This window comes from Rhopalosiphum maidis, chromosome 2 (genome assembly GCF_003676215.2).
Source record: "Rhopalosiphum maidis isolate BTI-1 chromosome 2, ASM367621v3, whole genome shotgun sequence".
NCBI lineage: Eukaryota > Metazoa > Arthropoda > Insecta > Hemiptera > Aphididae > Rhopalosiphum > Rhopalosiphum maidis.
Genome location: NC_040878.1, coordinates 42,272,651 through 42,294,884, shown reverse-complemented (window position 1 = coordinate 42,294,884; position 22,234 = coordinate 42,272,651). Strand labels below are relative to the sequence as shown.

General features: G+C 21.9%; 1 protein-coding gene across 1 annotated transcript in view; it reads right to left on the bottom strand.

Moving 5' to 3' along the window:
- Positions 1-20,261, bottom strand: part of LOC113554455 — a 42,848-nt gene extending 22,587 nt beyond the window's left edge. Inside the window, exon 1 of the mRNA XM_026958324.1 lies at positions 20,192-20,261. Coding sequence (XP_026814125.1) covers positions 20,192-20,231 — 40 coding nt within the window. The 5' untranslated portion in view covers positions 20,232-20,261. The remainder of the gene's footprint in view (positions 1-20,191) is intronic.
- Positions 20,262-22,234: the final 1,973 nt, after the last annotated feature.

Below are 22,234 nucleotides of genomic sequence, written 5' to 3'. Positions count from 1 at the left end.
ATTTCAAAGACATTTTAATTAATTAGTTCTGTTATTCAAATAAAAAATGTTTTTTTTATGTCAATATCTATCCATATTTTAGAATTATTATAGATGATGTTTGAATTTATTTTAGGTGTCTTATGTTTTAAAAATATATACATATATACAAATATATTTATATCATAAATATTTAATAAGTTTAAAAAAATATATCGAGAAATACCTTGTGATATTTAGAAAGTTTTGAACTAGCACCAAGAATTGCGACATCAACTGAATTTAAAATTCATATTTTCAGATGTTTGTTGTAAACAAAAAGGGTTTGACAACAACTTTTTGATCATAAATTGTATCTGTACAAAAGTTTTGACCGACAAACGATACGTATATAATTTTTGTATGTAAAATTTAGTTTATTCAAAATATAAAAACCAATATTTCAGTTTAAAAATTAAAAAATTGTAAAACATATTAATATTAAGAAATATAGGAAAATATAGGCGTATATATAGGTATGTTGTTTTAAATTTAATTTTAACTTTTTTTTGAATAAAATAATCCATTATAAAGTTAATTAAATAATTAGATTATTAAAAGTATTCACAAATACACGTAGGTCCTATTTAAGCTTCTGAGAATATATCACTCAGTATTACTGGTGCTGAGTGGTAACCTATAATATAATAATAAATAAAGATCTACAAATTACGACTTTTCCGAACTTCATTATAAACGTTTTCATTCCAAATTAATCTTCAACATTAATAAGCAAATACAAAATATGGCTTCTCTTTCCATTCCTGACGTCTTTTCGTCGACTAAAACGAAACTGGAATCACGATTTATTAAACTTATAAATTAATAACTAAATGAAATTATAATAAATTGTTTCTTCTTACGCCACTTATACTTTTTACGACTATGTATCATCATAATTAGTAATTGCATATTGTATTACATTATTTTACATATTTTTTTGTTTTAAATAAAAAAAAATCTTAATAATTTGTTATTATATTTAAAATTTTTAAAAAAATACTATGAATCTACTAGTAAAGTCTTATAGGTTTTAAGGTGACGTAACTTATAAACATATATAATTATTAAGCGAAGAAGAAACAGCAGATTATTGATAAATTAGATACCAATACCGAGCATTATTTGGATTATTTAAAAATACTTAATATATATTTTTATAAATAATGACTGTTACTTGTAATATTATTATTCCTTTGTTTTAATTTTCCAAAAACACATGAGATATTTTATTATTAAAACTTTGTGTTTTAATTATTTTTAAAATTAGTATTTTGTTTAATAATACTATTAAATTTCACATTTTGTATTAAAAAAAGGATTCATATAGGCAAATTATGTACATTACTGGGTGCATTTTCATAGATGGCTATAATAATGTTTATAAACAAGAAGCGGATATTTATGCATATTTAATATTTTTTTTATGAGTAAATTAATGCGGAGTAAGATGAAAATTGTTTCATGCTCTCTACACTCTGAAGTATTTAAATAATGAATTTAATTTTGTATATTTTCCCATATTTGTTTAATTTTAACTTGTTTGCTAGTTTATAGATATTTATCTTGTTTTTAGTGTAGGTTTGAAGTGGTTTCGTTTCAATATTGGATTTTTCGTCAACATCAATAATTATTTAAAAACAAGATAATTATTTAGAAATATTATACATTTATTTCATATATTCAGTAACGTGATGATTATTTTTACCAAAACAGGAATAGTGTCCTCGGCTCGATAGTTGACAGTTTGACACCACCTATTAAAATTAATTGAATTGATAAGTATGAAATGGTTCCATATTTCAATTTTATATACCACGCTTTTTTAGGTTTAATTCAAAATGCCGAAAACGTCAAATTTTAAATGGTTATAACGTAATTTCAATTTTTTATGACTACTTATATTGTTTCATATAATACAGTATGATGTAATATTTCAATTAATAGTGATGTTGTTTTTTAGTGCTGAACAAGGAACTACAAATTATTAATGCAAATAAACCTATAAAAATAAATTCAAACGACAAATCGACTTTGTTAAAATCTATTTATAAAAATATATATATCTTTTCATAAAGATGTTTGTTTTTACAAGCAAACAAATGTATAAAACGGTTAGCAGAGTTATAAATGAATAGGACTTTAAGAAAAAAATACAATTTTAATTTAAGTTACAGTGGATTATTTCAAGTTTCTACGATTGATATTTTTTGAAAAATCACCAAATAACAAAAGCAGTAAGGGGATAAATAGTTAGTATATAGGTTTATGAGTATACGTTTAAAGAAATAATAATCTCGTGAATCTTGTATCTAGTATTATATTTTTAATATATTGTCAAAATTGATGATTTTATTTATTTTTATATATAAATTATAATTTGCAAATATTCAAGATTACTTTTTTTTTAAATTTAAATACATGATGCGAATGTGTTAATTTTATATTTTTTAATTTTTACAAAAATTTATAAAGAGCTGTGTATTAAATTTTAAAATTTATTTTTGTACATATTTATTTATATGCATTTAAATTTTAAGAAAATTAATCAAAACCTTGAATATTTGCAAATTAAAAAATAAAATTTTCAGGTAATAGATAATCCTATAGTGAGTATAGGTAATCAAATAAATACTAAACATTTCAAATACTTAAAAATGACACAACAAAAGCTAAAATATTTTGAACATAATATCGTATCCAGCAAATACTAATAAACTATATAATAATATAATAATATTCGATGAACATTCAAGGTTCTACAGTTATTTATTATTGAATTACAATAAAAAGAAAAACTGATTTTGCGAAAAATTTGATTATTTTTAAAAGTACTTAAAATTTCTTACTTTTGATCTCCCCCCCCCCAAAAAAAAAAAAAATAAATTACTAAATTAAGTTTTCTACATAAAACAATTTTTTAAGTCGAAATAAAAACATTTTTATTGCTTGAAAAGTTGTTGACAGACACAAAAAAAAAAAAAATACTTTTTAGAATAAACCGCTCGGCTCAGAATCTAAAAGTCGAAAATTCACATAACAATAAATGGCATATGCTGAAATCCTCTTAGAATCAATTTTGGAATATAATAATTTATCACCGCTTTCAAATTTAAAATATTTAGTACAATACTAGCTTACACTGAAGTAAACGAAGCGAGAATAGTGCTTAGTGTCTGTATCTTATATGTATCTTATTATAGTATATCGTATTATTTTAAGTACTCAATTGTGAAAAATACAAAATCGATTGTGACGTAGCTACATTGACCTCTTTTCATTTTGCAATAAATGGAGTATAATATATTATATTATGATAAATGAACGAGTAAAATGAACTCTCTTGTTTAAACATATCCACAAGCGCTGTACGTATATAATTTAAATTAAATATTTTTGAAGTTTGTTTTCCATATAGTATTGGATAACTAATTGTTTGGTATATTATTACTTACACAGAGACTTGAAGTTTTAATCAGATTTTTATTATTTAATTTAAACTCTAAATTTAAAATTTATAAAAATCGATATCCAACATTTTTTTTCTTATAAGTGTTTTAAGTTTGAAATATGTCCTACACATATATAGTGAACCGAGTACCGTTCAGAATCATTTTCCAAATGTGATGATTTATCTTGGCTTTCAAATTTAAATACAACCGCCCCAGCGGCCAACCCAACTACTAAATATTTCACCTTATATATACATATATATGTATATATGTATATTTAAAATACTTATAGGAACTTAAGTAAGTTTTGTAATGATGGTGTACATATTGCAGTGTATAACAGATATTACAAAATATTACTGTATATATACGTAGGTTTATCATAAACATTTTTATTTATTTAAAATTCAACTAATTTTACAGTTTCACTTAATAAATCATTTTTTACTTTATAGAATAATATACAGTTGATATGTCAAATTAAACTTAAAAAAAAATTATTTTGATATTACGGTAGTATAATATTACCTTTATTGTGTGTATAAATAAATAAATATTAAATAATATAAATAAAATTCAAGTTGTAAAACTCTTCTCCTCTCCACTCATTTTGTCTTTTCAAAATCGAGTACTTTATTTACATTATTTACAACTTTTACGATTTGCAAACACTTAATAATAATTATACCCTGAAATATATTGCTGAATACGAATTATTTATTTATCTCGACGCCGAGTTTATTACTGTCTGATATCTAAAAATATTAAACACTACATTTTATAGCCATTTATTATTTAAAAAAAAAAAAAAAATGCATTTATGAAGATATCCAGATCATATAAGTATATTATTATATCTTAAGTTTTTTAAATTTAAATTAAAGTAAAATTGAATTATAAGTATTATAACAATAAGTTATTGTAATATTTCATATATAAATAAAATATAAAAGTTGTATGTGTAATGTGTATAATAGCTAATATTTTTCTTTTAGTTTTTTTTTAAAATTAAACTAAATTAAAAATATTGTACAAATGTTTCAATAGCATATTAATTACAGTTATAAAAAGTTTTGACTTGATAAATAAATTCCAAATAAATAGTTTAACGCAGGTGTAGCATACATAAACACTAATAAGTTTCACTAATGAAAAATAAACGAGATAGGATATACAAACAGACACAGGCGATGAACACTTCAATCATATTGTTACCAATGGGTAGATGGATATTGGTGTAGTATTACTATTTATTACTACATATTTTGGAGCAATGATAAATACCTAACTCAATTCAAAAAAAAGTTTCATTTCTATAGGGTTAATTTAAAAAAAAAATTTATCATGAAACAAAATTATGAAGGTGTCAAAAATTTAGACTTATAAAAAGTACGAGTATAAAAATATAATCACCTCGAATACTATGTTTAATTCTTTTGATCTAAAAGTATAAATTATGTATATAAAAAAAATGATCTATTAATATATAAAATTCAAAATGTTAATCTTTCGATGGAAAATATTTATATACATACGTACGATTTTTGAACTAATTATTCGATGTTAAATCTAAAAAATCTAAATTTTATTAAAAAATATTAAACAAATATATTAAATAGATTGTATTTAACAGCTAAGTTACTAAAAATATATATAATTATAAGAAATGCAATGCTTTACATCACTATTATGTATAAACACGTGTTCAATAATATCTACTGAGGATTATTTAAAACGAACAATCAATACAATAATGTATTATCTGTAGGTTTGAACTAATTTGCAATCAATAAGAATCTGTTGCGTTATTTTTGTTAAAAACTAACACGTAGAATTGTTTTATATATATATAAAAAAAAAATCATCTTATAAAATCCATTATTACTTTCATCTTACTAAAAGTATCTATAAATAATTTAATTACAAAATGTCAAGGATCATATCGTTATTATTAGTACATTATTATTATATAAATGATAAAACTAATAATATTTTACAATGAATTAAAATAATCTACATTTCTTATATAGTTATATTTTATTAAATTTTGTAACTGCGAGATTGTAAAATAATATTTAAATTATGTAATATAATTTTGAACTTTATAATTATTTGTATCAAATTTAGTATGTACGTCAGGATATCAGGGCGTTACCATGTTATTGATTTTAAATTTAGTAAAAAATGCTTGCCTAAAATAATATTTTTGCGTGTAAAATAATACACTATTTTCGATTTTCATTAACATGTTGGTAGAAATTTATAAATATATAGAATATATTATTACAAGTATAGTTGCTTCAGGCTCTTAAATAAATTGAAAGTGCATAAACCGTATGAAAAATATTGTAATATGCTTCCTCTTTCCTGTAAGGTTTTTTTAAAGAGCTTATGGCCTCTTTTTACTATCACAATATTTCAGTATTTGTGTAGTATTGCATTTCGAATCAAAAATCTATAACGGTATAAGTTGATCGAAATCGCGGAAAATGATTATGAATATTTTCTTATATTCTGAGCACTTTTATTTTAACAATAGTCTAAATACTTTTTTCAAATAAATGGGTGCTCCAAAAGTTAGATCTATCTATTTAATACAATAATTAAGTTCAGATATTATTATTTAATACAAGTTGTTTTTAAAAATACAAAGTGATTATGGAAAACATATTAACATTCCATAATATTAAGTACGGTGTGTTTAATTAATTTTGACTATTAAATATTCCGAGTACTGTGATAATCGATTTTTTTCATATACCTTTAAATTATGGTAAATTATGAGTATATTCAAAAACGGTATTAATGATTATAATCTGTGTCATGTATTTTTATTGTTAATACCAAAAAATTTAGCTTTCAGTAATGCGCTGCATTGAAACATTTTTAATTATACCTACTTTAATGATTTTACTGAAATAATTTAAACTATAGAATTTATAAAATTAACTATTTGGAATAATATATTTAATAAATATTTATGTTTCAAAATAGCTTTTTTTTAAAATCAATGAATATTAGTTAAGCAATCATATTAAAATATACAGCTACAGTTTTAATTAGAAACCTAAAACAGCATGTTTTCAGGCTACAATATATGGCATGATTATATTTTTTTTAAATGCTTAATATCTATTATTAATGAATCAAAATCAAAATAATCTTAGAAATTACCTTAATGTATTGATTTTAGAGAACCATTAAGATGATTTAAAAGTATTTGTGTTTTACTAGTTTTCAGTTGCATTTATTCAATCTGTTTCAGATTGAAAATTAATATTACATATAACATGTTAAAATTTAATTTCCATTCATCTATTATTTATCTATTAAAAATCTTACTTTTAAGATGAAGTTTAACTATGTGAGCAATAAAAGCTTATAACCTTATAATTTGTACTGAACGGAGAGCCAATGAGCATTATATTTTAAATGCGATTATAGACCGATTATAAATTCATTATTATTGAAATTGTTATAGGTATATTTATGTTTACAAGTTTATAATGATACGCAATCATAAAATATGTATATATGTACATCATTGTCGTGTTTATAATCGTAACTTCATTTTCATTTGTATAATATGGTAAAATTAATAGTTTTACATTTAATTCAGTTATTTTTGACGTATATCGTAAAAAAAAATTAGTGATAAATTATATTTCTGAAAATCGAAATGTTCCATTCTACTACTATGTTTCCAATATTGATTGACACTATACTTTGTTTATATTGTACAATAAACAGATGATATTATTTCGTTCTATAATTAATAATAAAAGTATTTAGCATGGCCGTGACAGATAAAGCGCGGGCTACTATCAAAAGGTTTAAGCAAATGAAAAACGCTATTTCGTTATTTAATGGTTATGGCGATGTGGGTGACACGATATAAAATACATTTTAGCTTTTTACCTGTAATAATTATACCAAAAATAATATACTTCACCATTAAATACATGCTAAATACACGTACAAGATTTATTACTTCATTATATAAATATATATAATAATGTATTAATATTGTGTAGTTATATATAGCGCTGTGGTGTGAAAACAATATAACACGTAGATCATTGCAGCATGGGCATTTGATACGTTTAATTATTTTTGGTCACATATAATGTTATAATAATATTATGTCGAAACCAACTATATGATTAATGGTGGTCCGATGTATTATATAGGTAATGTTAAAAACATAGGTGACTGTAGAGTTATTAATTATAATATTATAATGCTACACACACAAGGTTTACATACTGTAGATAGTGCATATCATAATATATGGTGATTAGTATGTTTAGTATATTGCATTATACTATTACAGCATGTATGTGTATATATATATGGATAGATAGAATACCTGCTTTTGATTATCCATTGATATGATAAACCGAAGCAGTTTATCGCCTGACAAATAATTACTATATTGTCACCGCTTGCTCGCGCGTGCGTGGTAATGACATAATTTTATTTTAAACAAAAATGCGGTACAGAGGCACATAATATACGTCGCAGAATTGCTACGACTCGACAATCAACGTAACTCGGGGACCACATTTGTCTGTAATCACACGAAAATTATTGACAAACGTGCAGCATTCGGTAATATGTATATAGTGACATGACTTATATAAACGATACTTTTGTGGTGGTGATTCTGGGAAGGTGGGGTGTTATCATCGAAGATGTATTATAGCTAATTTTTGAAAAAGCCGTAAGATAAATTATTATGATTCAAATTTAGTTAATCGTATCAGGTTAAGGAAACGGTAATTGACTTGATTTTGTAGACATTTTTTAATAACGAAAATGACGCATGTCTATAATTAACTCTGCGGAAAGCCAGTATATAACTATTAGAAAAATAATCAAAAATTCTATATATATTTTTTTTCAAAACTAGAAGAAGAGCAAAAAAAGAGGTGTTCTCTTTAAGAAGCTGAAGAGCTATAAATACACGGCTATGTTAACTATAGCTATTTGTAATATTATACATTTATACCAACTACATAAGTTTTGAAAAGTTAATTTAAGTTTAGTAGTATATCCATCGTTTGTATTAAAATAATATAATACCTAAGTAATTACTTAAATTAATGATTTAAATACATTGTTATACACACAAATACATATTTTTATAAAAATACAATTATAAATGTTTTGTTTGCTAAAATTTAGCGATAGATAGTCGTTAAAACTTAAAAGTGTATTTACAATGGTATTACTTTTAATAATATTTTCTTTTTTAAAAAGACTGGATCAATAACTAAATGTATGTCTATTTGTTTTAGTGAGATTAAATTAGTATAAAAACATTAAGATTGAAAACTGTGGTTTATTAGATTTTTCAGAAGATTTATGTCGTTGTTATAATTTGTAACATACGGGTTTTGTATAAATAGTTGTTTATAACATAAAACATATATAGTTTTCAAGCTCCTATATTTGAAATATTTATTATTTTAATTGTGGTCTGTAATATTTTTTTATAGTGTTTTAATACTTTATATGAATTCAGTAAATATTAGGATGAGCTAATGTTAACTTAGACCGGAAATTATAACAAGCATCAGCAGTTTTTACAAAGCTTAAAGGGAAAAGTAGGTAAATTTATGAGCATGGCACAAAAAAAAATATGCTTCATCTACTTACCGAAGACTGTTCAAGCGTACTTTTATTTTATTCTTGTTACATTTTAAAACTTTTATAATATTATCATAAATAATTTTTTTTAATATTTACATACCCACGTAAAAGAATTAACAAAGTCTTGGAACGGCTACCATCGTTTCCTCTTCAAAATTGTCTCACTGGTATCAGGTAATAAAAAGGTCGATTCGATTTTACAGCCTGCTGTGATCATTTTTTCCAACAAAATTACGAATAATAAATATTTAATGACCAAATTTAATATGCGAAAGTTTCAGAAAAAAACTCAATTCAAATACTGAAATACAGTTGTAAAAAAAGTATGAATACCCTCGTAGAATCGACATTGCTATTACTAATTAATAATTACGAGTATTGAGTACATAACTAGTATAACTAGTATGTAACAAAAATAAATAAATAAATACATTTTATAGTTAGATATCTCGCTATTCTAACTGGAATAAGAATTTTAATAAATTATTTAATTAAAGTACTAAAGCAAACCATATAAGGAATCTAATGTAAAGCATAATATTCTGAATAATATTAAATTATTCTTATAAATATTGAAATTTTGGAAACTATTTATATGAATTACATATTTATAGTTTAAATTTTTGTGTCCTAGCTTACACATTAAATTTTTATTGCTTGAAAAAACGTATACAGTAACTTTTAGAATGTCGTCCAGAAGCTTCAGCACGTTAAAAGATTTAATTAATTTTTAATTTATACTAATGCAATTTTCAACAGTTTGAAGTATAGTTTTTGTACTTAAAATTATTTCCTATATAAAAAGTTAATTTATTAAGTATAAGTAAGTAAGTTATATCTTGTAAATCAAAAATTTTTGTAATTTTTTCTTATTTATTAAAAAAAAAAAACATAAAAAATATTATTACTTTTTTCTTAGTTATTTTAACATTTATGACTTTATGTATAAAAAGAAATCATTTAATGAGTGAAACCAAAAACGTACCAATTACTTTTACAATGATTTTTACAAAGTTTACTATTATTTATTTTTTTAGTATAAGTAATTTTTAAAAGTATAGTATATTGATTTTGAATAGTTCTTTAAATAAGTCATTATTCCTTATTTTCCGAAACAGATGGAAGCATTTGGATTAACATTTAGAGAAATAATAAGCTTTCTCAGTTAAGCGTTAATAGTACGATCACTCGAGAATCTGAACAAATTTCTTAATCTCATAGAACCAACGTAAAGCCCACTCTTTAAATCATATAGATTTATTTAAATAATTTATAATTTTTAAGCGATATCATATTATTAAATTTAAAGTTAAATAATGATTATAGCTGTTTTATAATTATAATACCATATTTTTTAATGTTAATATATGTTGTATGTATAAAATAAATTGAGTGATGATTTTCAGTACATTTTAGAGACTTTTTAAATTTAATAAATTTACTTATGATGAATTATTTATGTTTACTTCACAAAGTTTTCCCTTTTTGTAGATCGGTAATTCCCAAGGTATGGTTAACATCGCGTTTACAAGCTTTATGATTTATGAAGTACTATTAAGGTAAGTTAATTAATATATTAAAGAACATTTTCTACTACAATATATAATAATCCACACATTGTTAAGTGGATAGCTTTTAAAAATCATTTCAAGTATAAGATTAGATTAATAATCATATTTGCCCTTTAAAATATTTTTGACGTGTACACCTTATTACGTGTCTTTAAAAAATATTCAAAAATAATTTGTATCTGGATGCTTATTTATTTAAAAAGTCAAATTAAAATATATTTTATATGAGAATTTTTCTTTTATATTTAAACAAAATTGAATGTATATCATGTAGTTAATTTTTTATAATCAAAACTTGCTAAAGGGTACATATTTTATTTAATAAAAATGTCGACAATTGTGTTTTAGGATACATAACAAATATTTATCAATTATAATCAATTTAAGATGACTCAATATATTAAAATATCAATTTAATTAATATAATATTATTATGGATAATTACTGATACACAGATAGGTCCGTTACATATTATATATGCTATTTATGTGTTAACATTTTTTCTAAGAGTTTTAAGCTTCTATAACTATCTATGCATAGAATATTATGAAGAATACTACTAAATAGAGTTATTTAAATATATTCTCTGATTAAATGTATTTTTTTTTTTTTTTTTTTGTTCGAGTTCTGCTAATATTTTTTTTATCCATACAAATATACATATGTGCAATTTAATAGACGAGTATATTACTTACTGATATATACACTTAATGTGGTTCTTTAAAAAATTATTTGTGAATTTATTGTTTTAAAGTTTTACAATAACATTTTATTAAATGTATATTATGTTTTCCTTCTAACACTGTTTTAGGTAGACGTTACTATTATAGTTCTCCTAATAGTAGTATGTATATCATATTTTTAAATAAGACAAATGAATTTAATATTTATTTTTGAGAAGCAATTTTGCAATTTTCTCAGAGGTTTCTTCAGGCATAAGGCAAATCTACTAACAACCATCATGCAACCATTTCGATGGAATACCTGCAGGCGTAGTTTCAACAGAATTCTGTTCAAAATCGCAAACCCTGGTTTATCATTTAAAAGCAATAAATGTATCACAATATTTCACCATCTTGGGAGAAAAAAAGAATTGTTCGACGTCCGGGTGTATTTACATCGTGGATTTTTCTAATTAACTTTTTTATTCATTTTTATGTTTTTAAGCACATAAATAAATATATAAATCGAAGTGATATTACTAATTTCGATGAATAATTTATAGAGTATTTGAATAATAAAAATATAAAATAAAGAAAAAAAAACTTTAACACATGCGAATGATTCACTAATTATATTATAATGATTACTCATTAGATTTAGCTGAATGGAAAAAGTTAAAGAAATAAATAACATAATATACCCATTGCCGTCCTTTAATTTCAACAAGACAAATCACACATTTTGAATAAGGTCAAGTCCTTGTAAATACATATAATCTAGAAATTATCATTAGAAGGGAATTATTAGCTCCATCGTTATATACTTATATACACAATATACATTGTTCATAAACTATAAAAAAAGTCTTTGCATTATTTAAATGATTAAAACCCTAACTATTAATTTATAAAAAAAATCAAATGTTGCAAAAACTGTGATTTTATAATAATCATCTTATCAATATTTTACAATATTAAACAGGGTATTTTATTAAAACTATAATTATGATAATTAAGAAAGTTATTGAAATGTAAAATGTTCATGTTTTATATCAGTTGTATAATAATTGGTATTTTAATGAAAACGATATTTTCATTAAAAAATACTGATAGTTGTCATCCTATAATTTAATATTAGAATAACATTAATATTGGGTATTAGTATATAGCATACATTATACTAATTTACTGGTAGTGAGGTATATAATCAGATATAAAAAAATGTATAAAAATGAACTTCGCTTTTCTTGGCATTTTTACGAGAATATTTGTAATCGAACTAATTGTACGAGTAGGTATGTTAAACGTTATGTTATATTGATTAGTTAAAAATTATAATTATTAAATGTGTATTTATGAATTAACAATAGTAATGTGACCTTACAAAATTATCTATTTTTTAAGAATAACAAAACAAACTGCCATATTATAAAATTAAATTTCTTGATAATTTATAATTTTTTAATTTTGAAAAACATTTTGAGTAAAAATCTATTTTCTAACATATAAAGGCAATTAAAACAAATATTTTTTGATTGGTTTTTTATTGTACTTATATCAGTATATTACATGTGTGTATGGTCTACTCATAAATCATTTTATTATGCATTTTATGTTATTATCATAGTAAAGATGTAAATAGATTAAAAATCCAATCATTAAAATCATAAACATTAATTTAATTTAATAACATAATTTTACAAATTTAACATATTAAATATAAATAATAGGATCATGAATTTCATAGTTGTTTAAACTTTAATGTTTATTAAATATTTACAAAATATATGTAAAACGTATTTATAATATATTCTGATATTATTTCAGTGTCTTATGACTTACGATCTTGTATTAACATGCTTTACATCTTAAACTTTAAATTTCTGATATTATAAGATTGCAAGTACATCTTATTTTAATAATATAGCCACTAGATTCGTGTTGATAATACGTATATTCGTGCAACTGTAGTTCAAAGTGTATATAATGAACATTTTTAGAAATAAATGCGGATACTTTTAATTTTGCAAATCTAAATACATTTTATACCCACGCTCTGTAAATACTAAATATTCATTGAAACGCTATGCACATATAATAAATAACTCTCTAAAGGGAGTTGTATTAAGTGACTATATTTTATTTTAATTTTAATTCACTGAAAATTAATATTACCTATTTAATTATTTTATAAACTAAAATTTTTCCGATACTAATTAATAATACAATAAAAAAAAAAAAATATTAATATTGTTATTAATGTTTTGTGTACATCGTTATTGATTATTAGATAGCTCTACTGGATTTGTTAAGGCTGATAAGATGGTAATCATTATATACGTAAAAATATTTCTGAGCTGATGATTTCTGATTTCTTAGCTTATATTTTTAAAGATGTGTTATTATTTACTTATTGTTTGTATTATTTTTTTTATTAGTAATACAGTAAGTTAAACTAATATTTGACAAAATAAATCATATCATACAAAAAAATGAAATGCTGTTTGCACAGCACATAATTTGAAATTTTTAAAACAGATCAACACATCTCATTTATTTTTAAATGTTTTTAATAGTCTAAATAAGGGTTTTACGGAATGAAAAATTGAAAATATTGTCTAGAAAATTTAAAAATTCGTGAAAATTGAAAGAGCTTTTTTCAATGGAATTTTTGAATGAACTCACAAACATAGTAAGGTATATTTGCTAAAATTTGACATATACGTAGAATATTCCTGACAACAATACTCTGAAACACTTTAAAAATAACGTTTCCTGGATCAGCTTGTACATTATTATATGTCACTACAATAATTATTATTTAATATAATATAGGTACTACTAGCGCTGTTAATATCAATACTTATTGTCAAATAAAATATCTGATTTTATAAAAATTTAAATTTCATCGTTCATAATATATATATATATGGTTTTATACTTAATTTTTATTTTAATTTATAGTAAAATAAAAATAAAATCATGAAAAATCTTTTACTTAACTTTAAAGTGTCAAAATTAAATTTTCTATAAATTTTTAGCTACAAAATGTATGTATTTTGGACATTTGTACGCTCATAAAAAAAAAAAAAAATGATTACTGTGTTTTAAATTTGTTTTTATTCTGGTATGAGCAACTTACCAAGAATCTTGTAATTGATTTCTTTATTTTTATAGAAAAAAAAATGAAATTAGTTGATAATATTTCAAATGTCTTTATATGGTATAAAATAAAACTGATAACACATATGTCGTAGGAAAAGTGGATATATATTCACCTTGATCGTAGGTATAAATAAATTGATTACATAAATATTTAGTAAAAATTCATCTCTTTACTATTATTCATTTTTAAATTAAAAAAAAATAAAAATAAAAAATAAACCATTTATGCGTATTTCTTATTTTACCTTTTAATAATTTTGAAAAATACTATAAATTACTTACTATAGACCCCCTCACACATCGAAAAAAATTAACTAAATGTAATTGTCTGCCAGATGTCAGATGTCCTAGCTGCTAGAATCTAATCTATGTATACATATAAATGTTAACATCAAAATATATTATCTATGTAGATATCTAGTATATAATATTATTTGTGCTATAAATGATATTCATAAATTATAAATCGTATCAATATATAATTTTAAGTGTACACTAAATAAGGATTTTCTTAAAACATTCACAGGTATCGCTATAATAGTTATGTTTAAGTTAAATCGATGCATAAAATTATATAATATTTTAATGTATGGAAAATTAATCTAACCAAAATTTGTAAGAACTTTTAAGACTTGTTAGTTTAAATTTTTAAATTGGTATGACAATAAAATATCAACGAACAAAACTTAATAAGACAGTATCGTCAAGAGTTGTATTTTATTATATCGTATTGACAAAAATTACTTTTGTAGAATATGAAATGTACATATTATTTTAGAAGTTTGAAATACAATTTTATATTAATTATATACTCATAGAATTTTAATTATATTACTTAATCTGTACTTTGATAGTTTGATAATTATAATCATTAACCCAAGCTATATATTTATACTATCTTGTGCATCCAAATTACGTTCAGTAGATAGAAATTAAAAATCATACAATTGAAATTCGTGTAAGATTTATTTTTAGTGCAGCCGTGTGACATGAACAATAAATGTATAACTATAGATATATTAAAATATCTTAATAAAATGGTATATTCATAATATATATTAAAAAAAAAAAAAAAAAAAAAAATTAGCCTAAGACAATTAAATAAAGGACATAAATATATATAATAGATAAATATGAATACAGCCAAATAACATGGTTTGTATTTGTTAAAAATCACAATTCATGTTTTTACCAAAAATTTAATTTATAAAAATTAACGTTTAAGAATAAGTGTAAGCCCATCTAATTTTTATTGAAATTGTACATTTGTATAACTACATCTGCTAAACTTGTTAGTTAACCATTGTATTAATTATCGGAGACAAAAAATTCACAAAAATCTCTTAACAGGAAATTCTAATATTATAACCTGTATCTACATAATCATTTTCACTAGATTATAGTCTAATATTATAATTTATGCTTATGTCAAAATAGTGTATTAGAATAATATTATTCCAAAATAACGATCACTTATAAAAATACTGTACACTTTTAGCAAATAGCATATTTAAAAATAATTTATATTATTTTGTTTTTTATAAGTCTAATAAACACAATGAAATAGATACATGTCAAATTACCTTTATTTATTATTCAGTTCATAATACACATGGGAATATGCAAATAAATAATAATACTTAAGACTTGGCTTAATATTACAACAACTTCTTACAAAAAAATCCCATTCTGACCAAACTTTATACGGGATATAAATGATTCAGAAAATAAAGTAGTGTTTATATAAAGGTTAATAGCTCTGAGCTTAATAAAGTCATCTTTATGGAGTACTAAAGATTTTTTACATTAAACACGTACTTTTTCTCGTTTCCTTTTCATTATTAAACGGCTTGTCACACTATTATGTGTTAAAAGCAAGAAAAAATATCCCATTAGCCGAATATTGAAGTAATGAGTGATCAAAAATGATTTATGTTTTTTACGTTTAGTTTTTGCTTAAATTTAATCATAAGATAAGTGCTTAGATACCTGTTTACTATTGTCTATATTTAATGCGATGCCAAGTTAACAGCATATTGTATAATGTATAGCAATAATTTATGTACATAAATACAATATTATGTAAATATCTTTGTATAATATTAGGTATATTTTCTATGTTCATTATTAGTTATCTCGTATTTTTAGTTTTTAGTTTAACATTATTCTAGAGGTTGGATTTCAAAGAAAATATTTTTTTTATATATAAATATATAATAAAATACATATTTTGAATAAATTGAAATTTTGTTTAAATGAATTAACTTCTTTTTGAATTTTTTCCTATATAAATGTCTTTTTTGTGTTGGATATTTTGTATTAAATGATCAATTTATCATGGAATTTTGTAGGTATTTGTTATATTAATGCTTATGAGATTGTGACGAGTATGACACATTGTCATTGATATGTTTAAAATACTATAATAATATATTTTGGTAAATTAATATATCTTTTCTGTCAATTGTACTATTGTACATCATGGCCATCTATAAATGAAAAAATAAACATACTTGAAAGTCTAAACTGAAAGCACCCACATGTGCCACACCAATTATTTCAATGGACGTTGAAGGAAACTTTTGATACACAAGAATATTTTACATCGAAACCGACTACGACTACAAACTTAAAATATTATAACAATACTAGCACAGTAGCATAGTAGCATTTAGGTATAGCTGTTGTGAGCAAATAATAAAGAATTAAATGAAACTATTAATCTTAGAATAGTACCTATAATGTTATTATTATATGTATAACATTTAAATTATCATTACGTTACATATAGCGTTTAAATGTCTAAACCATACACGAAAATAATTTATGTGTGTATTATTATTATAATATATACATACATAAATGTTGTTATATACACATTTTTAATAATATTATGAATCTGAACGTATACTGGAATATTATCAGTATAAAAAAACTATAGAAGATTCAATTGTAATATTGATTTCATTATTAATTAAATATTTTGGATGTAATTAATATTAATGTTTTGTTTTTACCGAGTCTAGATTTACTTTAGTTATACATAAAAAGGTTAAAAAATATAGTGTTTTTTTTTTTATGTTTTATATGTTTACCAAAGTATAGATGTCTGATAATGTTGAAATTGTTTGAAAATTGTACTTAAAAATAACACCAAATTGAGTTTGTATATACTTGTTAGTACACATATATTTAGTGTAAAAATGCATATTATGTAATGTATCAAAAAATAATATTTAAATTGTAGCGGAAGTTTATAGAATGCGTATTTTAATGTTGTCTAGTTAAATTAACCTTTTAATAAAAATGTTTTCTTTAAAAATATACAAAATTATATGAGATTTTTCAAACATTAATTTTTAAATGTTAACTAGTTCAAAATATGAAATGTGATTTAATAAATGAAATGGAAATGTAGAGTATAACATTTAAAAAAAGTAAATAATTATTAAAGACTTATTAAAAATCCATATAATATAGTAATATAGTATTGAAGCATCTTTTTTTTAAACACAATATGAAGTATTAAATATCGAATAACAAATTTTACAAAATAATGCAATAAAATGATGTTAAATAAGAAAAAATATTTGATTTTTACTGTATAAATATATCAATTATAATTTTATTGAACTATGTAGTGTTATCATACTATATTTATTTCAATACTAATATAATATGTTTATAATAAATCTTAAATAAACTATCATACTAAGAAATTGTTTTCTATTTTTTATTATTTTTATTGTTTACACGTTTGTTGTGGTGTATTCATTTTATCGAGAGGATTTATTACTCTTAGCATAATGATAAAGGATCTAAATGTTTTATAAATTGAAAATCAATATTTTTTTATAATTTAATATTAAGTCTGTACGTTTCAACTTTCAAATACCCGCAAATAATTACATCAACCCCGTTGAAGCCGACCGTTTTAATTATCATCTTTTTTTAAGACCTGGTTTCTAGAATCTATATAATATACCCTTTATTATTTTAGTAAAATCCTAACCCGGCGCGATGAATAGGCAATTTAGGTACATTTTTAAAAGTAAAGAATGCAATTTAGCAAACGATAGCATATTATTTTGTTAAAAATAAATTAATACCCCTTTATTAATAAATAGAACTATAACCACTTTGATTATATTAAAGTATTGTAATAAATATGTGAACCATTTTTTTTTAAAGTACAATTATTGAATTGTATCAGAGCAGATTATTAATGAAGTTGTATGATATTTGATATATATATATATATAAATTATATAAAATTAGCATTTTAAATTATTAAAAATATATAACTACACAGGTAATACCGTTTAAATATTGAACATTTAAATAAAAAAACAATTGCATAATATTTTTCAATTCAAAATTGTATGTAATATATTTTTTTCCAATTAAATTGTTTTGATTTATAAAAATGAATAATTAATTTGAGAATATATTATAATTAAAATATTTATTGTTTAGTATTTTCTTCAAGTTATAAAGCCATAAAATAAGAATCAATTAATATTCATATTATTATTAGGTATGTAATTTACTGAAATCGGCAATTTAGATTATCAAGTAATATAAATTATTTTAATTTTATTATTAATATTTTTATTGCTTTTTAAAATATTTTATTATTGAAATTATTATATAATAAAAAACAATTATTTAACAAAGGTTTTTAGAATAATAATATCAATAATTTAATGCTGCGTAGTACCTATCATTGTTTATTAAAATATGCTAATAGAATTCTATGTAGTATGAATTATTATTGTTTTTGTATGTTTCTTGTATTCATTATATATAAGGTTTCGATTGGTTTTTAGTATAAAAATCATATATATATATACGAGTATTATTGTAGTATTCAAATAGAGAACACGATGAAATTATATTTTAAGTATCTATTTGCTTTGTGAATAATAATACATTCTTCGTGTTGCTTATTATGTATTCTTTTTATTCTTAACTGCTATTATTTTTGTGCATTAATTTATATTAGGTCAAATCAATCATTTAAAAAATAGTGATATTAAGTACTTATTTATATAATTTTATGAAATACATTTTTGTAGATTAATATTCGTTTGATTATATTTTCAATAACAAATGTTATTGACATCAACAAGTATATATAATGTTTATTATATTTATGACGATAGACCAACCTTGTTTATAAAAAAAATATTAACAAGTGTTGGTCAAAATTGATATACTTTTCATATAATATATGTTTAATTGAAAGTTATATTGTTACATTTTATACATATTTTAAAATCAAGTTTTGTGGTATAATTAATATTATATCAATAATTTTAATTTTAAATATTAAAAAGTTGTTATTATTATATTTTTAGTAAAATATAAAATACACGAAGTTCAACAATTTTAATTTTTACCTATACATAATATCTAATTTGTGTTTTACATTATAAATTATGTTACTATTTTTTGCAATCCCAATACTAACGTTAACTTAAAATTTGAATTAAAATTTACAAAGGACATCTATGGTGCTTAAGTTGTATGTAATTTGCTTAATTTCTAATAATTTAATTTACTAGTTACATTTTTATATAATGAGTTTTTGCTAATAAATGGCATTTATTATTACCACATATTAGTTAATATTATGTAAAATATATTAAGAATTATATATACTTACATGGAAAAAAAAACGGAAACAACCATGCTATAAGTTTCATGGCAATCGAAAGCACTGCCAGACTACTGTGTTGGGACCAATGATGAATACTAGCATTGGTGGTTGAGCACGTGTAAGGGGTTTGACAAAAGCATACCCTCCTCTCGTGTTGTATGAAGTGTTTAGTGCACTCTGGTGGTTTGGAGTAAGATAACATTAAATCAGGTATGTTTTAATTTAATCCAGGAAATGGCGGTAGAATTTATTTTAAAAATATCTTTGTATTCTTGATGTTTGGAAGATGGAATATATAATTTACTTATATAGGGTATTACAGTAGGTAAATAATTTAAAAAAGAGATACGTTTATGTAAACGTTTAAATTATAGCTTATCTACGTTAATTATGTACTTAACAATTATTGAGAGTTTTAAAATTGTCATTTATTTCAAGTAGATAGAGTTTGAGTTTAGATTATAAACAAATGCTTATTTGTTTTTTTAAAGTCACTATTTGTAATTTTGTATCTTATTTGAAAATAATGATGACTTTATACGATACCAACTTATATACATATAATTTTTAGTTTATTTATTTACACTTTTTCATAAAATCACAATAATATCACAAGATATAATGTAGTAATTTGGCAATATAATTTTCTATGCTAAAAATATAGTATTGACACTCGAAGCATAGTATGGTACAACACACGAGTGTAGTAATTGGCATCTTTTTTCTAAATTTGTTGAAATTATTTAACTGTAAATTCACTTTTATATTCTAATTAAATTAAATAAAAAAAGAAGATTTTTCTCTACAAGCATAATAAAATAATCAAATGATGTACGAATATAAATTTATAAGTAAGAATTATTTGTTTTATAATTTTATTGTTATTTAGAAATATATTTTATGCATAACTATTATTTTCAAATAAAAAAGTTTTAACTTTTAATCGAAATGATATAATATTATTATAACATTATCATAAAAATAATTAATTAATTACTAAATACTATTTACTGTTAATCTAGTATATTACTTTGTGTAAATTTAAATTAGATTAAAATACGAGAATATAGATAATATTTTCTAAAAAGAACTTTTATTTTTTTGAACATGACTGTGTATTTGTCAAATACTAACAACAAATTATCAATTTTAAATGATTTAGGTACTAGACCAATGATTATAAAGTTACAAGATAAATACGTTTAAATATGACAGTGTATAAATGGAATTATTTACAATATTCAAAGTATTATTTGGTATCTATTTGATTAATTGGAACTATGATTGAGCAATATTGGCCATCACTTTATACTTAATTCAAAATGTTTACATTTAGTTGAATGTATAATATAATAAAAGAAGTATAAAAATTGCACTTAATTTGATTGTCTAGGCACTAAAGATTTAAAGAAAGATTTTAGATCATCTATTAAACTTTTGAGGCCAATTGATTCAAATAAATTGGTTGGAGTATTAAGGTTTCTTCTTTCAACTTCGACTTTTATACATTCTATATGGCTTTAGCGATTATTTAACATTATAAAGTGCACATACTTATGTTATATTACAGTAGTCAGTAAGTTTCTTGATTCTTATTCAAATAACTATAACATATTTTGTAACTATGTTAAAGTTATTAATTATTGTAAATTAATAATAATAATATACTTATGAAGTTAACTCACCATGATTTTCATCTCGTATACAAAATATTACACTTTTGTCTGGTTTATTCATGTTTTTTTATATATTAGATAGATAAATATATAACATATATAGTGAACTAAGTTAAGCTAATTTTAGTAACTAAATAATAACGTAATAAATAATCAATTTTTTTTAATTAAGTCAAAAATATCTTAAAATAATAAATAATACAATTTTTTAAATAAATTAGAAATGAAATGAAGGTACATGCAGTAAGATATCATATAAAAACAATGAAAATATATTTAATTTAAGTGTTTATATGAATATAATAACAAATATAATATAATATCATATCGTAACTTGTTGTTTAAGCGTTCATAAGCATAATATTATTAGTTT